A 20,062-nucleotide genomic window follows, 5' to 3' on the forward strand; every position below is an offset into this window, starting at 1 on the left:
AAACATACTGAAGTTCAGGCTTAAATGGGTCTTCGACAGGTGCGCCAAAATAATTCGGCTGTGAGAAAACCTGGGCCGAAAAAAACTTCCATTTGCTGACCGAAAACTTTGATATATAAATATATGTCTAATTGTCCATAGGCGCCTAAATGACTGGTGCCGAATCTCGCTGTCCTGGCAATCTGTAACCCACAGGACAAATGCCATCCCACAGGGGGAAATTATTTGCCAGCGAGAAATACCAATTTGGAATCTTGCCCGTCTTTTAGTTTAGTATGCTTGGGTGATGGCTGATGGGTGAGTCATAGTGTTTTGACTCGAGTCCAAGTCATTGTGTTGACTGTTCAGTTCCGAGTTAATGTCCTGTGGTACCTACTTTTTGCAACCCTGCTTGGTGATATCGAATCGCATATAATATACTAATTTTCCTCACTGAACAGTTTCTGGTAGCATTTTCAAGTACCAGTACTGTTAGACGAAACAATAATAGTGTGATAAATTGACTATTCTTCGAAATTACAATGAAATGCCTGTTTTGGTAGAATTCGTCTCGAGTCATATGACTTGGTCCGAGTCATGGGCAATGACTCGAGTACAAGTCGAGTCAATACGCAAATTGACTCGAGTCGAGTCATTTTTCATTTTCTAGAAAATGACTCGAGTGAACTCGAGCCACCAGAAAATCGCAACTCGAGTCATGATTCGAGTCATTACAACCCTGATCTATTCAATACAATATGTCATGAAATAATGACATGCAAGGAAGTAATTACCCCAAGAGGATCAGCCGAATATGTTTAATTACCAAGTACATGTCCTAAATTCTCTACGACAACTCCGCACTCACTTCTATCAGGAAAATCTGATAATTCTAAGAGGATAAAAAATTTAAAGCAATATATATGCAATTACCATTATTATTGACCGATTCAGTAATGAATTATAGAAAATTTTCGCGATTTACATAAACTCACTGCCTACACTTAGTAGAATGAATGTACTCACAAGTACTGGTGAAAACATCTATGCCATTCGCCCTCCAGAAGTTTCAGAAGTTTGGCATATCTCCATGTGGGGCCCAAGACCAAACTTTTTTGGGGGGTGGGCTGACGAAGTGATTTTTCAACCCTGTTTTTGTGGACGGATGGTATAGCTGTTGTCAGGTGTTTTTGTGCGGCGCATTGTATTCTTAGTAGCCAGATTAGCAGAAAAGGCATTTCTTCGTCTTCGTCCCCTGGATGCCATCATGTACATAACTAATTACGACCCAACCCCTCTTAACGTCACTCTCCAGCACCATATACTTGCCATAAAACGGTTGCACACTTTACATTCTGGGTTAATTTCAATTTTTGAAAGTACACCTGTCCGCCAAATATTTTTTGAAATTGTACTGGCCCGCGGGGTGAAAAAGGTTGACAACCGCTGCTCTAAACGATCGTTGATATCAGCGATGCGATTGCAAGATACGATATCTTGCGCACGAGGCCTATTACAAATGCGATTGCTCATGCCAACGATGTTATCGAGCGCACCAGGCCTGTTGGAGACTGTTTATGCTAGCGATGATATCTTTCGCACATGGCCTGTTGTATATGCGATAGTTCAGGACCGCCGCTGGCGTGACAAATTAGCTAGGATTGCCGCGCGCGCGTGCAGCAATCAATAACCTAATTTCGCTCGCGTATAAACGGCAAACAAACTCAGCATGACGACTCTCGATAACTGGCAACACGCTTCTCGCCAACCAATTGGCAGCGCTTACCACTGATAATACGAATTACTGGGTACGATGACTGAAAGTGATGCGCGATTGGAAACAAACATGAAGAAAGGTGTGATTTGAAGTTTTTTTATCAAGGGAGATTTTTTCAGGGCTTGTACCCATGTATAATACGCACCCCCCTATTTTAAGGCAAAAAATCGGTAAAATTTTTCGTATTATACATGGTAAATCACGGTATAAAATGCTTCTCTCTTTTGTAAACCTGAAAACCGACACTTCATTATCGCATTTGCAAGACTTAATAGCTGCGGTTGTTACACAGCTTAGGATATTGCATACAGTAAGGAAGTCGTTCCCTACTTTTCCTTCCTTCTTAATTACTCACTTCTGATTAATTCCTAGCCTTCATTCCCACAACGTAAAACCCTCTATCTAACCTTTAAAAATGCTCCCTCCAATAAAATTTGCTAAGATTTTGTATAGTATAAGTTACCATGTCCAAGAATTGGTAGTGCCGGCCCATGTTAGGAAAGCAATGATTGTTAGACAATGTATCTGACTAAACTTGAATATGAGGTCAATATAGCTGGTTGTATTTTTTTTTAACTCTAACTACTTTTTATCATTGACCCAAATTCACTAGACTGATATTCAGGATGTCACGGAGAAGCTATTTGCTAAGTTTAGTGCAACAATATCTTTAAGACGTCTTACAGTATGCATAGACAATTTCCTCTTACTTCAACAAAAATTCTGCAAAAGAGTCATTGCTTATCATGCTGCTCATACCAATTGTGTTTACGACCCCAATATTGGTTTACCGGAATTCCAAATGAATTTTTGTGAACACGCGATGATATTAGCGACACACACAGCCAGGAGCAGTGAACTGGTCACGGTACCTTAATCACAGGGTTGCACCTCCGTATATACTGTATGTAATTATTTTGCAAGTGCGCCTGTTTTCCACCAGAAAGTCCTGAAGCCCCCACCGCTTGGGAACCACTGCAGTAAAGGTTACAATGTTAAGCATAGTAGGCCCACGTAATAATGGGATTAGAGCACAAAGTCTAATCACATATCACCTTGGCTCTGTATTTAATTTAATTTCTGTATTGATTTAGGTTTCTCGTACAAAACATGGCTACGTTCCTGTTCCTAACTCGACAAAACCGCTGATTCAAGAGTCTGTGAGTGAACTAAATCAAAAGTACCCAGATCTTCAGGTACCATAACCGATTTATATTCTATCAAACATGTGATTATTACAGATTCAATTTTCTAATATAGATGAATAGTGTCATAAAGCACCTTTAAGTCTTGTCTAACAAATAGGTCACCACGAACATAGATACCTTAGACTACATTTCACGTGATTGATGCGAAAACTATGCTCAACAATCCATTTCTTGAAAATGCTAGGAAAGTAACTAATGACACAATCCATCAGCATATTTTTTATAAGAGAATAAAAAGTACGCCTAGTTGATTTCCCAATCTTTAATTTATTCATATTGGTAATACAGGTATATAACAACTCACTACTTTGTGAATCTTGCTTCAACGTGTACTCCCCGCATAAAAATTTTCAAATCTGTGATTGATATGGTGAATATATATCATCTTAAGAATTCTATGTAGTTCTATATCTGGGTCTGTAATCTTCGGGCCATTGCACGTCAAGGCAATATGCCCATATATATCAGCTAATACTTCCTCTAATATAGTCACAGGATTTGCACTGTAGACTGGTTGCAATCTATCAAATAATCTTGAGTCTTATAAAATGTATTTTCGTCGATCACAGAGGAGGAGATTGATCGCAGGCTCCCATAAAGAAGTATTACCAGAGGTGGTCAGTAACAAAATACTTCTACGTTTTCAAAGTACTTATGGAGTTTTCATCTTCTTGCACTATTTACTCAAGTAAATCTAATTTTCCGCTACCTTTACTTCATAATATTTTGTGATCTACTTAGTCACTTTTTGATAATTGCAGTTTGACAAGTTGAGGTAATATGTTGTTCCAGTGAGACAGAGCGATAGATTTGGAAATTTAGAGCGCTGATCAGCGAGTACCAACAATAATTGAATATTCACAAAAGTAAAGTAAAGTTCAGAATTTTCATGTTGTCAGTTGTGTTTCACACCGCATTGTCGGACATACCGTATGGTATGTTTTATCACATTAAATAGTGATAAAACATGGTTATCGCTCTTCACTTCAACCAGTCTTATAATATACGGCATAGATCACGATTCTATGGCAACAGGGTACTCAAAAATTAAGAACGGCTGTACCAGAGCAAAACTATCATTTACCTCTCATGGTTTGGTTGAGTTCTTATGCTGTGGAAAATTTGTACCTCCTTGGACGTAGCAGCACAAACCCAGCCCTCTGTATCTTCCGCATAGTTCAGTTTCTAGCTTCTGACAGTTCAGGTGAGAGTATTTATCACTGCTTTTCACAACTATTTACTTTACTAGATTCAAAGCCGGTTCAAATCACGACTACTTGAGGCAGTTCGTGTTGCTACTTCTACTTGTACTTAGTAACTTTCTTGACTTTTTTGACCACCTTTGAATATTTCATTTAATGATTGTGACCTAAATATATGACACATGAAATATATGGATGATAAACCGATTTAACACCACCATCACAAGCCCTGGATTAGGGCTTCGACTTAAAAACCAATTTAACATTAGCTGGCAGTGGCAACTGAACACAGGCCGCGAAATGCTGCATGTTATTTGGAATTTTGTTGTTCGAAAGTAGCGCAAAGCCTGTAATAAGTATTAGAGAAATAATTTTCACGTTGTCTTACATGTCCAGTTTACTTTTACCGGTGACAGGTCGCTACGGAGTGCGTTCCAGATGAAATAATTCTGACCGGCCATCCTAAAGAAGTTGATATATTTGAAAAATTTATTTTGAAAAAGGTTGCAGAAGTGGTAAGTCAAGGTTATTGTTAAGGATCCGTTCAATATTTATTAATAAAATAATCTATTTGTATACTAATGAAAGTATGTAGATAGGGCAATTTTGGTAATTCGAATTTCATGTTGGAATCATTGTTGTTATTATTGCACAGGATTAATAATACAATAAACTTAGATTACTATCACTGTCTAGTGCATTGGTTCTTAACCTTTTTCATATCGTTACCCCCGAGAAGAAAATGATGGGATGCAATTACCCCTTTTCAGAAAATAACGTGACGTCATCATAATATTACATCATATCGTGACGTCATAATGTACACTGAAATGCCTGTTGAAAATATCATGTCAATGGGAAAGCTGAGGCTGTTTTTGTGTTATCCAGTGGTCACATCTGGACAAAGGGGAGGATAATAGACATCATCTCCTGAATTGTCGATCGCAAACTTATTTTGATATTTCGTTTTGATAGATACCATTGCAGAAAATCCTATTTCGCGGCAACAAGTTCAATGAAATTCAATCAGAAAGTTCAATCCCAAGATGACGAAGATTGGTTATTCATTTTGAAGGCGAACCCAAAAGGTTCCAATATCTTGCCTCGTTTTTTCGAAGGCATTGTGATGATGTTAGACTTAATTTCTTTGATTAGACTAGACCACTACACTTTTCAATACTGATAACTCTATTTCTATGATATTGTTACTGCATTATAGGTGTAAAGCTGAACTTAGACGACCCCCGTTGTCTTTCAATTTGCCAGCATGCATAACAATATATGATCCCCACTACTGCAAAATAAATAGGACTTACCTAGCACTATACTAAACGACATTCGATCCTGTTATTCATAATCACTAGTGGTTAATATTAGGGATGGTGTGAACCTCTGAAAGGTTCGGGTTCGTGTGAACGCGAACCTTTTTGAAAGGTTCTGTGTGAACACGAACGTGAACCTCGTGACGTCATGTTGCTAATTCCAACCCTATCTTTCAATGAAGTGATAGCCTATATTATTGTACACGATGCCTAGCGAAGACTCGGGCCACATAATGTCGCATTGCTGAAGTACATATTGGCGTTTTAAACGTCGCTAAATGTATCAACCGCGGTTATCAAAGGATATAATAATCTCATAAAATCAATACATTCGTCGTTTTGCCAACAATTTCGACGAGGACTTACCAGGAAATATAAGCTTACGCATTAATGGTCTTAGCCAGACCGGACAATGTGTTCGGAATCTGAGTATTGCTACATTGATATTGAGCAGAGTGTAAAACGGGTTTCTATACTCGCTACCGATACCATAAACAACAAGTTATATAGCAGTAGCCAGCACCTTAATCGCACGGATTTGGTTTTAATGATACAGTAAAGATATGAAGTCGAGATTGACCCCATACGCCCGCTCGATTTTTTACATCAGAGTACGATATCAATGTAATTGATTGGTTTAATAGGCATCATTCGCTGACTACGTATATCGCTCGTGATGTTGTGTGATTGCGGGTCCAGCTCACGGCAGAGAGTCACTAATTATTCACAAACGGAAAGCTGGATATTTCGAGAAATTTTTGGTAACAAAAATGCAAGTAAAACTTTTAAGGTTGTCATGGTACATGCTCGTTTGGTGTTGATTTTTTATGCTGCCAGCGCCATGCATAGAGTGACCCACAGTTGAAATGCAATAAACTTGAACCAAAGATCTTATAATTAAGTGCAAATTACAATTTACCAAAAAGGTTCACAGTGCAGAACCTACCAAGGTTCTGTTGTGAACGCGAACCTCTAAATTTCCGAGGTTCACACACAGAACACGAACGTGAACCTCACGTTCACACCATCCCTAGTTAATATGATATCACAGCAGGCATGGTGTGTTAAGTGAAACAAAATATATACAAGCGTGCAGAAATATAAGCTAGCCTACATTCATATTTACGTTTCAAAATATTTCAGTGCAGCGTCACAAGTTTTTCAAAAAAAATTGGTAAATTACCCCTTTGGGGGTAATTACCACCAGGTTAAGAACCACTGGTGTAGTGCATGCATGTATATTGTATATATATGAATATAATATTTATTCGATTCAGTGCTTTGTAGATGCAGTGTAAGATGGTGCAAGAATTAGAATTACAAATTCGTGTAAAGGCTTTTTTTAATGTTTTTAATGCCATGTAGGCCTATATCTTTGCCATTTCCATTATGCTGGTGTCTTTCCCTAAATTGGCTGTTATCCTAACTACATCCAGTAAGATGATATCAATTTTTTCACAGACATCAAAAAATATCCGCAAGACGATACATGTGGCGAAGCGATTCCATAGAAATATCATTGGAGTTAAAGGAAAATATATCAAGCAGCTCTTAGATACATATAAGGTGATGATCCTAAGAGATGAGTGATTTCTTAAGACATACATTCGTGTTTTGGAGGCACGTGCATTAGTTAGATCTAACATTCGGAAATATAGTCTCATACGTATAAATGATATATAACCAATAAAATTCCTTAAAAATTTATAGCGCCAATGCAAATAACACCTGAGGGATAATTTTTTGAGCAACAAATTATTCAGTGAAATATATAAACAATTTCAAAAAGGAAAAGAAAGCTGTATTATATCAAATGATAGAGGCCATCCAATGTAATGGATGCGCTCGATAATTATGACAAGAGTGAATAGTCATCCATTTGAGAGACAAAACAGGACCGGGAGCTTCAACACTTTTTAAAAAGGACACATTACTAGCGAATTATTTTTCTGTAAAGTGCTCAAGACTATAGAATTCTTCCAAAATATTCCTTCGACTTCATCAGAACAATTCGCTTGCCTAGGGAGGGTTTCAGGGGTCGATATCCTTATTTCACTCTCTAAACCCCATCATTTTGAAATGCCCATTCTATCTCCAATATTCAGATGCAATTAAGGATTTTGTATTAATAGTGTTGCATGCTGCTGCGAGAATCGTGCCCTCGATCGACTGTATACAGCAGCACGCATTCTGCTGCTAATATTGTTATTCATTTATAAGCGAAACGGATCAATAATTCTTGTGCACACAATGTCATCGCTGGCCTACATAATCTCATCTGCAACAGGCCTCGCAACGCTTTGCTTGCAGGCATAGGCGCCGAACGCTGATTTTCTTTAGGTATGCGGGTTCGATTACGTCACAAAGGAATGACGTTATAATGTGATGGAATTGATAATTAAGTTTAATATAGCATCGATTCACGAGGGTTAAGTGCATGCGTAAATGCTTACTATACAATCTCCTCGTGTTAACGAACTTGCGCGCATAGGCTTGTCAGCGAGTCCGAAAGCGCTGTCAATTAGCGTGATCGCTAGCGAACAATTAAATACGCCGCTTATCAACGCGTATTACGTAACCTCGGCGACGATTTCCGCAAGGCAAAATGTCCGAGTTGTTATGAAATCTGTTCTATAATGGCACCGATTTCAGGTTGTTCAAACCTTTCACATCTTTTACAACTGAAGCCTTGACAAACATCTTGTGGTGGATATGTTCGAAGTATTAGCGGAATTCAATTATGCACGCATCAGCGGACATTCGATGTTGTTCAGTTTGGCGCTAATCGCTAATCAGCATACACCTAACGGCATTGTCTCCAAGCCATCGAGAGATTGGAGCCAACGTGTGCTATAGGTTCGAGACGCGATAGTTGGCCAGCGATGATATCTTTCGTACCAGGCCTGTTGCAGATGCGATTGTGTAGCCAAGCGATGATATCGTGTGCGCCAATGTAGATCCGATAGTGCAGTCTAGCGACGGTATAGTGCGCACCGGGCCTACTTCTGATATGATTGTTCAAGCCAGTGAACCTAGGCTTGTTGGAGACGCGATAAATGAGGCAAGCGTCCCATGCGACGATTGCCGAGCGCACGGCAACCAATGACATAATTTCACTATCATCTCAGCGGTAGATCGCGTCGCGTTACATTGTGCTCAGATGAATATCGCTAATTGGTAACACGCTTTTCGGTAATTGGCCTCGTGCAACGGGTTACCTCGCTCACATATCAGCAGCAGGTAATGTCGTAAATGGAAAGACATTCCGATTTGTTCTAAATAACACAATCGGGGATTTATGACGATACATGCCAAACCTAATTCTTGGTATGCCGCATACCTAAGAAAATGTCTAGGTATGCGTGGCATACCTTCCATACCCAGGTTCGGCGCCTATGCTTGCAGGCTTGAATCACCCGACGTCGGTGCCATTACTGGTCGGATTCCATGACAGAGTTGTACATTTGATTTGTGAAAATAGTTCGTCGTCGTCAAGACTGCGTATTCAATTGTTTGCTCGTGTACTTGTGAATAGTCAAGAGTATATATTCCTGAGATCAAGTACAATTGGCAGCATTGCCCGCCTCACTGGTAAGCTTATCATAGCGCGCGAAAGTGGAACGTAAGTTTGTCAACACGAGGCAGCTTGTATTATTGACATTTATGCATGTACTTAACCTTAATTGATTCTCTCTTGGATGCAACCTATCTCGGACTAAAACAAAAACTAAACTATGAAATAAGCCGTCTAGAGCAGTGGTCCCCGACCTTTTTCGACTCATTTCCCCCTTTTCAAGCTCCACACCAATCATCGCCCCCCAAATATTGGGAACCGAAAATGGGCATACGAACTGTAATCACCGGCGAGTTAACTAAGAAAAAAGGTTGACTTTTCGGCTCGACCTTGAAATTACACATTTACAGTTGAATTTTTGTGAGGTCAACTTTCCGGCTCGTCTACCGAAATACGCTTTTACTTTCACATTGTCTGTTGGTTGACTAAAGAAAGGTCATTTCTCCGACTTGACTCCAATATAGCCGTTTTAACGCGCCATCGCCCCTTCGCTATTTTCGCCGCCTAGACCGCCAAATCGCCTCTTGGGGGGCGATATCGCCCTCGATGGGAACCACTGGTCTAGAGTCTACACCAGGGGCGGGCAAACTACGGCCTGCGTGCCGCATGCGGCCTGGAAGACAGTTTTGTGCGGCCCTCGAAACTCAGGAAAATGTAATTTGCAATGAAAATGTAATTATTGCAGCAATAGTTGAAAATGATAATTTTCATATTTGCCTACTAGAGACATTGTTAAAATGTTGTAGATATTGTACTTATGGTGAGTTCGTTGTTTAGAGTACTAGTGTTTGAAATATTCTGTGATATTTATAGCCAAACATTAGTCTCCCAGTATGAGTGAGAATGACTAATTTTTAAAGTGTTCTGGATTATCGGGTACGTTCGAGTTGTTTTTTTTATACTCGGCTATAATTGGTTCTGACTGCTCTGGTGGTAGTACGATACGTCGCTTGCTGTATCGAGAGGTCCTCTGTAATTAACTCTGCTATGTGTGTGAATTGAACTGATGGTACCAAGTGTAAGAAAGGATCTCAAATCTCAAGCTCCAGGTAGAACGGTACTGATTCGGAAGTTTATCAACGACTTGACTGAACTTTTCCTTAATATATTTCACCAGGACAATGGTATAAAGTTATAGTCTTACTACGATGTTTATTTCATTGCTGGTGCAACAGCCTGATTTCCAGGACCACACATTTTCGAAGGTTTCAATTGCTAAACATCAGAGACAGTCAAAACAAAAATGACATAATTCGGATCAAGAGTATGCCCTGGAGGTAAACCAAAAGTAGAATCACCAAATCTATGAAAAGATCGTTCCTCACAGATTCAAATTCACATCTTCTTCTAAGAATCGGCACAACCGACTTTCATCCCTAATTTTGACAAATTGGTTATTGAGAATGACGAGTAGCTTAAAAATCTTTTTCTATGACGCGTGCACACTAGGGTTATGACTAGAAAAAAAAATTCAAAATTTTGTGTTTCCTGTAGTCACAAACGATGAACTTTTTTGTCCTGATTTCAAAATTACTGTAACAAAAGTTAAGACTGGTTTACCAAAAACCTCCAGCACAAAATTTTCCAGTTTTCACTGTATGAAGGATAGACTTTATTTGTAGACACAGACTATTTTTGTAGACACAAACAGACTATATAATAATTATACTGACTTATTTGAATTTAACTGACACAATTCCTATTACGAAGATTTAAAATAGTATTTTGGTAAATTGTGATTGCCCAGATTGAGTAAATCCGATCGTTTTCTTGCTTACATACAAAATTAAATAATTAAGAAATAATTATTAATTTCGATTTTAGATGTAGACTGTATATATCGTATAATTTCAATTTGTGTGACGCAAATCCAACTGGCTGTTCGAAAAGGCGAAAGTAGAACAACTCAACATATTTTCATCGGTCTAGAAAACCGAATCAAGGAATATATGATAAAAATTTGAATATGTCATATCATATGTGACTCAGTATCTGGCGATACAGGGCGGCGGAATGTCGTTGTGAATCTGCAAATTTCAATGATAAGCAAGGGTTTTCATGAATCACAATACATTGGTTGCCAACATAATATTATAGAATCTTGAAGCATGTGTCAGAGTTCTTCAAAACAACATCCGCAACAAATCCAACTCTCAGCTACAAATTTGGAGATGATATGGTAAAACACTACGAAAACTTGGTACAATCCACCAAGCCATAATTTCAAATGAAAATATGAGAAAACCGAGGACGGCGTGATGATTTTGAGTTTATCTATGTGCTATGCAGAACATGCCGCTCTTTCAGAGAACACAGTAGATTACCACTAATCAAATAGCATAAACTTCCATCTCTACGCAATGCGAGATAGAGCTCAAGGGTATAATTCCGTACTTCCTAGTCCCCAGATGGAGAGTAACTCTTGAGATATCATGCTTATTCATCGCAAATGCGTGTCAGAAAGGCTGGTATTCTAACCAGATGTCTATAGATTGAATATACTGGGGCCCGACCCATTATTGGTTCGCCGATAATATCGGGACGATATCACACTTTGAAAGAATTATCGGTATAGGCCTTTGAAGCTGAAAAATTATCGGCAATTTTCGTGACGTCACAACATGGCGCTAGAAAGTCAAAAAATTATAATCATTGACCGCTAGACTGAGAATATTGATATATTTCACATAGCTTACACTTAACAGGTGTCCAGATGTAGCCTTTCTAGTTTATTTCATGTTCAAGTATAACAATGGCTGTAAAGATGTTCAAATGAATGCTCTGAAGCTTTGAAAATGTGCTTATGTATATCCAACTTCTTTTGAATATCGGCTGAATGTATTGGGGTTCTCGGTAAAGGTGTGAGATATCGGTTTTATTAGTATCGACCCAAAAATCCAATACCGGCCAGCCTCTAGAACAGGGGTGGGCAAACTACGGCCCGCGGGCCGCATGCGGCCCGCAACATCGTTCTGTGCGGCCCGCGAGAGTCTAAAGAAACTAATTAAAAATATAGATAAATTTATACATACTCAATTTCGAATTAATGTAGGGACTTGATTAAACTTTTTCTTAGTATCTTAGTATATTTCACCATGATAATTTTAAGACAATGGTTCGCAAACTGGGGTGCACGCCCCCCTAGGGGATGTGAAGGCATCTGAAGGGGGCGCGAAGCTGAGCTCAACTGAAAAAAATTTTCGCGCTTTGCGCGATTGTAATCCACTACATAATTATTGCTCTGTATTTAGTCTGAATTTCATAGTTCAAAAATCTCTCATCCACAGTCGTAACCTTCCGTGCCATCAAACTATCCGTTAGGTTTGCTAGCATCCTGGTTGCGTTTCACCATCATAAAGGGGGGGGCGTGTCTTAAAAAGTTTGAGAACCACTGTTCCAAGGTAAATACTCCCTATAATAATTTTTACGTTTAATTTCTGACGCGACAGCCCGATCTCAAGGCCCAGCAGTTTGAAAGGATTCAACTGCTAAACATCACAGAAATCCTAAACGATATTTACTGTAACGGTGTGTCATAGGCGTGTCACAACAGTGTATTGCACGCCTTATGCGTAAGTGACGTAACTTCCTATTACGATAATATCGACCATATATAAACTCGTGCGATAGCAAATTGGGGGAGATTCATGCTAACCTACTGAAATTACGTTGAAGAATAAACTGTGTTCTGAACAATATATCCGTCTGAAGAGTTCACGAGACGACAGCGGTCGAAGAGGACGTTCTATCTCTCAGTTAAGTACAGACAGAGTGCAGCCTACGCCAGGACAACTACTCGTCTGAGTTCTAATTACAGAGACAATAATACCTCATTAACCCTACCGTCACATGGTGCCTTTGAACGAGATTATTTGGATATATCGCCAGCACAGACTCGATACGTATTATCATCAAGAAACGCTTAACTTCGCAACTCAGGTGACGTGTTCTTTATTCCGTTCTGGTATATAGACTTCATACGGCAGTCCCTAGTTGATTGTGCATGCTATATATAGTTATTGTGTGCTTATATTGTTGTTATTGCGTATGATTTATTATCTGTGTAGACTAGGGTATTATACAATCCTGAGATGGCTAGCGCAAACGCAGATACTACAATTAAGCCTGATGAGGACTCACCTCACGATGATGTCAGTGACGCCAAAATTGTTTCACAGGAAACTGTGATACCCGGTACTTCTGATCAGAGTGTAGATGCTGTTCCTACTAGCATAAAAAAGGAAAACAAATCTGAAATACACGGTGGTACTCGTCGTAAACAGCCGGAACCAGAGAGTGCGTCTGTGTTGTCGGGTTACGCCGAAGGTCCGTTAGGAGGTTTTCCTCAAGGAGATACCCCAAGGTCTAGTTTAGATGCGGATCCTGAGATTGATTTGAATAATGGCATTCTTCCAAGTCGAGATCGAGACGTGGTCAATCCTGTGGTATTAAGTGACATAGCTATACCGCCACGACAATTCTTGGGAGATTTGACTAATGTAACTCAGAGAAGACCGACCAGGCATATAGCGCCGTCGGCTAATACATTACGCGATCCTTCAGAGAATATGGGGCCTAATGCCGTTCTTGATACAAGAGTTAACCAGCGTTTCGCGGAACATGTCGCGGTTCCGAATTTAGACGCCGTACCGCATAATAGAACGCAGCAGAACGTGGTTCGCGAACAATTTCCGGTGCATAGTATAGCGTCGCGATCGGTTGGGCCCAGTCGAGCGCAACCACCAAATACGAATGACGCCGTTATGTTACCGCAACAGAATAGGGATTTTGAACCAATTTCCTTGACGGCACAGGAACGGGAATTACAGCGTCAAATGCACCAAGTTGTGAATAAAATGAAAAAAGTCACATTCGAAACCCGTTTTCCTGAACAATTCTTTGAACAAGCAGAATTAATGTTCGATGCGTTTCGTATAACTTCTAATCAGGCTCGAACAACGTTTGTTATGCTCAACATCGGCCAAGACATAATTAAACAGACATTCAACGGCCGACTAGACACGAAAAACGTAAATAGTTACGAAAAGGCCAAGAGCGCTTTGCTTCAGCGGTATATGCCACAATCGAAAAAATTGGCCAATAATTTTGCAGCCATTATGGCTTTGGTTAAGAAAGGTGGATGGACGCCTGAGCAGGCTTTCGATTACACCAACGAGTACACTTCCGGGCAGGTTGACAGCGAGGCCAACAGGCGATCTTGGCGATCTATCTTTATCCAAATGTTGGATATTAGGTTGAGACCATCGCTAGTAGCTCACGGTTATGACACTGATACACACGAATTATTGACGATTGCTCAGCGCGCGGATGAAAGCCTTCCGACAGGCACGGGTTATGTCAATGCAGTTCATTCAAACCTTTCACCGTTGGCCCCAGCATTTGTAGCGACTGACCGTGTTAATGCAGTGAACAAACAGGGCTGGGAACCTAGGAATAAATGTGATCATTCCGATGGTATTCGTAAAATGTTTGAAGATCTACGGTCGGAATTTCGTGAAGTATTGAAAGTGAACAGTAACAGTAATCAATCCAATTCGCGTTACAAAGACAGTAAGAAGCCGAACCAAAATAATGACTCGGGGGCAGGGGACGGGAAATCCAAGGTTGAACACCCGTATTGCTGGTTTCATTTCCGATACGGTCGGAAAGCCACTAAATGCACGGCTCCATGTACCTGGGAAAAGGATCATGGCCCCTCTGACGTGTCTACAAAGAGTAAAAATTTTCAATAGGGGTTGACGAGTTTGAAAATATGCCTGTAATAAATGAAGTAAAACTTGAAAACCCCCCTTCATTCACTGGATCGAATCTTTTGTTTTTGTGCGATTTGCTTACGAAATGTGTGTTGTTGGTGGATTCTGGCAGCGAACGCTGCTTTAAGAAAATGATGGATTGCGCGTCTGTTAAGCCTACGGTCGCCTTCAGATGTCCCAACAATACAAGGTTATTCGGCTTTGGCACAGAAGACCTATCATTGACTTTTGGTTCTGATTTCACGTACACCTTTCCGTTTGAGAAAGCTGAGGTTCCGTATGACATAATAGGAGCTGATTTTATCAAACACTTTGGATGGGTTATTGATATGAAAAATCAGACTATTTCTGACGAGGAACGAGACCTAACTTTAACGGCTACATCTAGCATTACAGCGGCAGGATTAGTTTCTAACCTGGCCATTGAACGAGAGAATGAGAAACTCACCGCGTTGTTGACACGATATCAGGTCCTTTTTGACACTGACTTGAATCGTCCGCCGCTAGAAGGATATGAATTTGACATTTGCCTCAAACCGGGGGCGCCAATTATCAAATTGCCTGAACGCAAAATACCGCATCACTATCGCGATCAAGTAAAAGAGAAACTGAAACTTTGGCTAGACCGCGGTTGGATTGTCGAAAGTACATCGCCTTATTCTAGCCCAGCGCACATTGTGGCCAAGAAAAATAAGGCAGAGTGTCGCATATGCTTTGATTATCGTGCGATTAATGAATGGACAGTAAAGACTGCATATCCAATCAGTTATCTCCGCGATTTTACGAATGAGTTGTACGGCTGTTCCATATTTTCGGCTATTGACATCAAAGATGGTTATTACATCATCAAAATGAGCGACAGGGCATCAGAGATTGCTGCTTTTGCGGTTGATTCTGCCGTATATGCCCCTAAACGCATGTCGATGGGGACCAGTTGTAGTCCTAACTTCTTCAGCTTTTGTTTGAGACAGTTATTCCATGATGTGAAGGATACTTTCGTGTTCCTGGACGACATACTTGTGGGATCTTGCGATTGGGACCATCATCTTGGCACATTGACTGAAGTGTTCTCAATTATGGAACGGGTAGGCATTCCTATCAATGCGAATAAATGTCAATTTGGCCTGAGTTCAGTGGAATTCTTGGGCCATTTGGTGACACCGGAAGGTATATTGCCGACTAATGACAAATCTGCGGCAATCAGGGACTTTGCTCGGCCCGAGCGGTTGAAAGGGCTGAGACGCTTTTGCGGAATGGCAGCATTTTACCATCGTTTAATTCCTAGGTTTGCCGAAGCAGCACAACCTATGTATGACCTGATATCTTCTTGCACAAAGAAGGACGAACGGTTAAAATGGACAACAGCATCGGAGACCAGCTTCCAGACCATCAAAGCGCTGCTTGCCGAGACGACCGCGCTGGCACATCCGAATAAAAATGCAAGGTTAGCGTTATACACTGACGCTTCGCTGACGGCCATGGCGGCCGCATTGCATCAATATGAACCAGACGGTAAGCTTGTACCCCTGGGCTTCTTCTCCAAAGCCTTTCGAGCGAATCAGAAGTTTTATGACATTTTTGACAAGGAATTACTGGCATGTAAAAATGGCGTGGTGCATTTTAATACGTTCTTGCGCGGACGGGAGTTTGACCTTTTTGTGGATTCGAAATCCCTGTTCCAAACGCTCACGTCGAGCACGTGTGAATTGAAACTGGCACGTCAGAATAGATATAGATGCGTCATAATGGATTACCATCCGTGTTTGAAATTACTAGCGGGTTCGGAAAACACTGTTGCAGATTGTTTGTCACGGCCAGCATTAATGCTTGACAAACTTATTCCGCTGGACGACCCGCCGCAGAGTGATGATGAACATGAATTGCCCAATGAGCCATACCCTTGCATTAACAACGTGATTCTTGACCATGCTGATATAGTTTCGACAGGCGAAATAGCACGAGCGCAATGCGATGACGAGGAGCTGAAATCTCTGATTGACGCGCCGCCGGAAACGTCTATTGGATTGGTAAAACGCAGATTTGATGAACATCACATCTGGTGCAGAATATCGGATAGGGAAAAACCCCGGCCGTATATTGCCGCCAGTCTGAGACGTCGTCTTTTCAAAATGATTCATAATCTTTCTCACCCAGGAATGAAATCCACAGCAGAGCTGATCAGCCGTAATCATTTCTGGCCGGACATGCGGAAGCAGATAGCATCGTGGGCCAAACAATGCCACAATTGTCAAGCGTGCAAGATCACGATTCACAACAGACCACAACTAACGAACTTGCCAATTCCACATAAAAGATGGATGTCCGTCAATATCGACGTCGCGGGACCGTTGCCTCAATGCAGGGGTTACCGTTACGTGCTGGTCGTGGTGTGCAGATTTACAAGGTTCATGACTGCTGTGCCAATGATCACGTGTGACGCAGCAAGCGTAAGTGATGCTTTTCTATGGGGGTATGCTAGTATGTTTGGCTCGCCTAAGGTGGCTATATGTGATCAAGCAAGCTATTTCCGATCTGCTACATTCACAGCTCTAATGCAGGAGATTGGCACCGACTTACAATTCTCTATTCCGTACTGTGCCAGGACGAACTCTTTGGTCGAACGTAGCATCAAGGATTTGAAAATTAGTCTGAAAACACATGGAAATCCGGCTAATTGGGTATCGCACCTTGGCTTGGCTCTGTGGGGCATTCGCTCAGCGGTCAAGGAAGACCTGGGGTTCACGTCATATGAACTGATGTTTGGTGAGAATGTTCGCTTACCTTGTGAATTGGTTGAATACAGTGATCCGACATCGAGACCTGCGCAGAAGATTGAATACGTCAGCGAAATTTACGACTTTCTCGATGGCATGAAACCGATAGGCACGCGGGTCGACAGAATCACTGAAGTGTTACAAAAAGACTTGGACCGTTGCAAGTTTGTCTACGTGAAAGAGCCTGGCCTAATGCATGGATTGCGCCCGACATATCTGGGACCGTACGAGGTATTGTACCGGGGCAAACATCATATGAAAATTGCAATTTCAGGCAGGCAAATGAACGTGCCTTTGGACCGTGCGAAGGTCGCATTTTACGAGGGAGACGGCCTATCAGATTTTTTGCCACCAAAATCGAACACGCCTGTGATATCCGGTTCTCACGAAAATTGCAAGGGAGAACAACACGTGGAGGACGCAGTCGATGTGAAACAGCACCTCGGTCATAATGATTGTGCCGAGCTATTTCCTTCAGATCGTATTGAGCCGTCAGGGGATACAGTGCCCGCCGGAGTTTTAGGAAATGCGGACAATGGCAGACCAGCAAGCACGCCTTCCAGTCAGGAGGTATCGAGTAATAACCTGCCAATTTCTGCTTCCAGACACGACATAGTTACTCCGGTTCATACGAGATTAGGACGTGCTGTCAGAAAACCGGCGTGGCTGAAGGATTATGGCGTATCCGTCAATTCTGTGTCTGGCGATTGTGCTGTCATCCGTGACGTTGATTCAAACGAACCCAGTGAATAGCACGGATATCAAAATGGACATTGAAGTTTGTACAAAGAATGCTGTTTCTGAGTTTATCGAAATTACCCCGCCAGATGAGTGTGTAAATAACCCCGTGAGTCGTTCAGAGAGATGCACAGCTGATATTTATGCCCTGCGTAACCGCTTCCATCATATTAGTGGACGGCTGTGTTATGTTACGGAGAGACAGTGGAAATCTCATTACTTCTTTTTTGGTACTTACAGCCAAGAAGTATCAGAGGAGGTTCGTTACCAGATTCCACTGGCGGAATGTCAGCATGCTATCGTTACTAAATTGTCACAATACGGGGATCTGGAGGACATGGGTGAAGGCTTGTATGCTACCAATAATTCCTTGCACGTACATTGGACATGGCCAACGACAGACGAAGGGTATCTGCGAAATTTGATTTTTCATGACGTAGATATTGTATACGACACTTTGAACGGAGCCTTGAGATCTGACCAGACTGATTTGTCACTTTGTGCCCCCGATAAAGGGCATTGCCGAAACCAATTGGCCACAGTAGTTTGGGATTCTGGTGCATTGACTAGATACCGTTGCCCAACAGTGCTGATAGGAAAGAATTCACGAGTTGTGATCCATTATGGACAGCGTTATCCATACGCGACAAGAATTGAAATGCCGACATTGGGACTGAGTTTCAGGTCCAGGAAATCGTGTCAATCGGAAACCACGAGATGTATCAGACATAATCCGATAATATGTCTCGTCAACGATTTCTTTGTAGTGCCGAAACGTTGTAAAGATGGAGATATGCGAAGATTATCGATTGGGCAGCCGGCCGCAAGTTCTAATCGTACAACTCCAAGCATGCGCCTACTCCTTGCAACTATACAAGAGGTAAAAGATCAATCTGATTTTCGGTACCGGAGTCTGGTGTCCAATTTGAACGCATTTGAATGTAACGCTGAGCAACAAATGTTTGCAATCCAAAAATCGCTGATTCCGCTCAATACGAACGCCGCATTATACTTGACGCCGACCAAGGGTCGCCCACGGTTTCGTCAAGCCGGCGATGTAATCCAGGCTGAACAATGTTTTAGACAGACTGTCGTAGTACAGGAGAGTTTGTTCTTGCCAGGCGGTAGACTTTCTGCACGACCGATTGTAAGGTTCGGCCAAAACTTATCACGAATGGCCACCTTGGTAGACAATGGAACGGCATACTTAGGTCCGGTAACATTAGATCTCGGTTCGAAAAACACGACTAAAATTTTTAAAGTAGGGAAGTCATTTTTCAAATTTCAAAATGGCTTATTAGTTTCGCGGAACGCGTCGGTGACTGAGTTAAAATTCTCAATGCATGACGGTTTAGATACTGTTATAGAATCGACACATCCGGTGAATCTGACTGAAACATTTTTAGATAGTTTCAGTAAAATAGACCCTTCACTTGGTACGGATTATGACAGCGTGTTGGCTCATATGTCCCATAGCATGCTGTTAGTTCAAAAATTGCGTGAATTATCAGCCTCCCACTTAGCTAATCGTAGTACAATCGGCGATCACGTCGATGCCGACCCTTCACTTCCTGTTAAAGTTGTTTATGAAGCTTTTAGGGGCAGCATCTTGTACGTCTTGGCTTGTGTAACGAGCCCAATTGTCCAATACATTTTGATTTTTTGTCTGTTGAACGCTATGATCTGGGGATTGTATTTAACTTGTAAATTAGTT

General features: G+C 41.3%; 1 protein-coding gene across 2 annotated transcripts in view; it reads left to right on the forward strand.

Moving 5' to 3' along the window:
* Window positions 1-20,062, forward strand: part of LOC145442200 (uncharacterized) — a 203,633-nt gene that overhangs the window by 10,323 nt on the left and 173,248 nt on the right. For both annotated transcript variants that reach the window (XM_080320099.1, XM_080320098.1), the window contains exons 7-9: window positions 2,851-2,952; window positions 4,583-4,681; window positions 6,950-7,054. In XM_080320099.1, coding sequence (XP_080176225.1) covers window positions 2,851-2,952; window positions 4,583-4,681; window positions 6,950-7,054 — 306 coding nt within the window. The remainder of the gene's footprint in view (window positions 1-2,850; window positions 2,953-4,582; window positions 4,682-6,949; window positions 7,055-20,062) is intronic.

The sequence above is a fragment of the Botryllus schlosseri genome, chromosome 7 (genome assembly GCF_051294905.1).
Source record: "Botryllus schlosseri isolate E-star chromosome 7, Bs_hap1, whole genome shotgun sequence".
Lineage (NCBI taxonomy): Eukaryota > Metazoa > Chordata > Ascidiacea > Stolidobranchia > Styelidae > Botryllus > Botryllus schlosseri.